This window comes from Durio zibethinus, chromosome 13 (assembly GCF_047325235.1).
Source record: "Durio zibethinus cultivar Kanyao isolate XHJ-2024 chromosome 13, ASM4732523v1, whole genome shotgun sequence".
NCBI classification, from domain to species: Eukaryota; Viridiplantae; Streptophyta; class Magnoliopsida; order Malvales; family Malvaceae; genus Durio; species Durio zibethinus.
The window spans coordinates 24,268,135-24,271,742 of NC_143174.1; the positions used below are offsets into that span (position 1 = coordinate 24,268,135).

At 28.3% G+C, this 3,608-nt stretch overlaps 1 protein-coding gene across 1 annotated transcript; it reads left to right on the forward strand.

Annotated features, from left to right (window-relative positions):
• Positions 1 to 594: 594 nt before the first annotated feature.
• Positions 595 to 2,384, forward strand: LOC111303282 (uncharacterized). The gene is made up of 3 exons (XM_022899418.2): positions 595 to 907; positions 1,035 to 1,164; positions 1,432 to 2,384. The coding sequence occupies exons 1-3, from the start codon at positions 778 to 780 to the stop codon at positions 1,913 to 1,915; spliced, it is 744 nt and encodes a 247-aa protein (XP_022755153.2). The 5' UTR covers positions 595 to 777; the 3' UTR covers positions 1,916 to 2,384.
• Positions 2,385 to 3,608: the final 1,224 nt, after the last annotated feature.

Consider the following 3,608-nt stretch of genomic DNA (forward strand, 5'->3'; position numbering starts at 1 on the left):
TGGAGTTAAATAAAATAATGTTATGTTTTGTTTTTCTTTTTTATTTATGAATTTGGAGATGAATTATTGAATTGTAATTATTTTTTTAAAATAACAATCACCTGAACAAACTTTTATATGATTAGAATTTTTTGGGAGACTATGAAAAATTAATTTAATTTTTAATAAATTTATTAGATTCAGTAAATAAACGTATTTGAATTGATTCAAAAAATATATATATTAAGCAAACTTTAAGAATCTCTTGTCACTTAATAAAAGAATTAAACTTAGCCACTCTATTTATATGAATTCTTCAAAATCATAAACTATAATAAATCTTAAACACATGCAAAATCTTGTTTAAAAGTTAATTTCCCACATGCAACAGTATGAATAAGAACTGTACATACATACATACATATATATATATATAAATATGGAAATGATAAATGTTGGGTTGGATATTGATCTTAAAAATTTTAATATGAGAAGGTGAATTATTTGGTTACTAAAATTTCCTTGGCTTTAACAGAGAGAGAGATGGTGTGAAGCAAAGCTAAAGTAAATGAAAAAAAAAAGGTGGCCCTCCCATGTCAGTCCTTTTACTGTTTCAGTATTGTCCATGCACGAATGTTCTGCAAAAATGGCTCAAAGATTTGACATCTCAGTTTGCTAGCTAGAAATCTCTTTCTTCCCCTATATATGTTACATATAATATTCTCCTTCTCGTTTAACTCAGTGAGCGTGTGAGTGAGTCAGAAAAAAAGAAAAAGAAAGATAAGGAGAAGCAAGAACATGGAGAATAATAAAGAAACGAAGGCTCAGCCAAAAAGAGGTTTATGGAAACCAGAGGAAGACTTGATTTTGAAGAATTATATAGAGACTCATGGGGAAGGCAACTGGGCAACCGTCTCTAAGAGATCAGGTATATCAATTAATACTACTGTTTCTCAGTTCTCATCTCCTGAATTAATTAATTTTGATGATGAAGTAATTTTATAATTAAGGCAACAATATTAGTCAATACCTTACATATTAATTTGTATTTTCAGGGTTGATGAGAGGAGGGAAAAGTTGTAGACTGAGATGGAAGAATTACCTTAGACCAGACATAAAACGTGGCGGCATGTCTAAGGAGGAAGAAGACCTTATTATCCGAATGCACAAGCTTCTTGGTAACCGGTTAGTTTCAATGATTATGATTCAAATTCCGATCAATGTTTTATATATATATATATATTGTTTATTTTACATATATATGGTTTTGTCATTGGGAAAGAAAAAATTCGCACTTTGCTTATTGAGTAGGAAATCATGCATCGCTCACTTGAATTAAACGTTCGGGTGCAATTTACATAATTTTATCAAATACACATAGAAACTTTTCTTTGTTTTGAGTAGCATTAATTTGATGATTTTGGGTTTTTTTTTTTTTTTTCTAAATTGTAGATGGTCTCTAATTGCTGGGAGACTCCCTGGTCGCACTGACAACGAGGTGAAGAACTATTGGAATACCCATTTGAACAAGAAAAGCATTTTAGGAAAAAGAAAAGCTGTTGACTCAAACAAGAAACAGATTGAAAACGAAGACACTGAGACCCTGCAGGATAGCAAGAAACCAAGCCAATCACATAATTCTCAGCCAATTTTCAGCACAAGTCCAAAAAGGACAACAGAGGGATTGGATTTGGATGAGAAGAAAGAAGTGAAGGAGCAGATTAGTGTTAGAGATCCTTCATGGATGGAACGTGCGGTTCAGTGCTTCAACTATGACTATGACTATGACATGGTAGAAACTCCAGTGATGATGCAACCCAATTATTCAAATTTTGTGCTTGATGAAGACCCTTTTCCATTCTACTTGGATTCTTTTGTTCGGTTTGAAGCATTTGGGACAGATTCCGATGTGGGAATCCAATCATTCTTGCCTTAGTTACAGCATAGACGCGGACCACCACCTGGGCTGAGCTCTTAGCTGGCTGGCCTGCTGGGGCTGGGGCCTAAGGGCAACCACCAACCAGCTTTAGGCTTTAGCAGGGGAGGGCATCGTATCGTACTTCCTTTTGAAAGCAGTGTTGAAAGCACTATGAGGAACAAGTGAAGTGAGGATTATAATTTTAACTTATCAGTAATTTTGATCCTAATGCTTAAGTTAAAATTATAATTCTTTCCTTTCGGGAAATATTAATAATAACAAGACGAAATGTTTAATTTTGAGTCTATTTTACCAATGGATGTAATATTATTAGTATTATTAGTATCAACATTGAAGCAAAGTTTCCCAGACTCAAAATCCACGTTCCCAAAAAGCTGAAAAAGAAAAGTGCTGTCTCCCCATGAAAAAGTGGAGCATAAAATTATATCATGGAAACTGTAAAGTCCCCTAAAAGTGTGTATGTGTATATATATATAAAGATGTGTATCATCCCTTTAAAAGAATATTTTCAGTCTTAAACAAAATCTTTAAAAATAGAATAAATATAATAACAGGATAAGAGAAAAGCTACTTAATTAATCTTTACAAGCACATAAAATGATGTAAAATGACATAAATTTGATAATTCGAAGCCCCAAACGATTCACTCCTTATGCTTAAAGCTAAAACCCTAAAATACATTCAATCACAGTACATAGCTTATGTTTGACACATAAGATTAATTAAAAGTTAAAATACTAATCATTTTATTACATTTTTGTTATGTACTCAAATAAAATAATTAAATTATTGAAAAGATTAGATATCTTATGTCAATAAGATAACCCTATTATTTGAAAAATTAAGAGATTATTTTTAATTATTAAATTTAAATGTCTTATTATAGTTTTAAAAATTACATTAATAATTTAAATTATATAAATTTTGAAAAAAAAAATTTTGACTAATAAATAAATTATCTTATTTTGATCTTTATACACATAACAATAAAATAAAATGATATTATTTAATTTAATTTTGTTCATAATATTATCTTATTTTATCTTATTATAATCTTTATATTTCTAACATATCTATAATCTCTTAATTAATTACCTTGGCCCAAAAAAAGAAAAAGAAAAAAAAAAGGGAACCTTGCGTCTCTCGAATGTCTTGGAATAGTGAAATTTACAACTTGGTTTTCAAATAAAAGAGAAGAAACAAGAAAAGAAATATGAAATCCAACAAAATAATCATATAAGATTAAAGATTATAATTGATGTATAAAATAACAGATAAAATAAAATTATAAGTATTTTATATCATATTTGATTTATATCTTAAAAAAAAAAAATACCAAAATTAATCATTTTTTTTGCATTGAACGATTCAATCCTTCTAAAATTGAATTTATATGTTTTATTATACTATTAAAAATTACTTGTCTAAACTTAAAAAAAAAAAAAAAATTTGACCGATAAATAAAATTATTTTATTTTAATAATTACACACATCAAATACACGATAAAATAATATTATTTAATTTAATATTATTCATAATATCATCTTATCATATTTTATTATAATCTTATATATCAAACACACTTTAAGAATCATAAGATTATTTGAAAATCATTGAAAATAACAACCCATTTCTGTTTAAAAAAAATCAATTTGATCAAAATACGATTCATCCACTGGCATTGTTTTG

What these genes read in the sequence shown, in the direction of transcription:
- LOC111303282 (XM_022899418.2), top strand. Translation starts at nt 778, where the DNA reads ATGGAGAATAATAAAGAAACGAAGGCTCAGCCAAAAAGAGGTTTATGG. An exon ending in AACCGTCTCTAAGAGATCAG is followed by an intron (nt 908 to 1,034) that starts GTATATCAATTA and finishes TTGTATTTTCAG; the next exon opens with GGTTGATGAGAGGAGGGAAA. An exon ending in CACAAGCTTCTTGGTAACCG is followed by an intron (nt 1,165 to 1,431) that starts GTTAGTTTCAAT and finishes TCTAAATTGTAG; the next exon opens with ATGGTCTCTAATTGCTGGGA.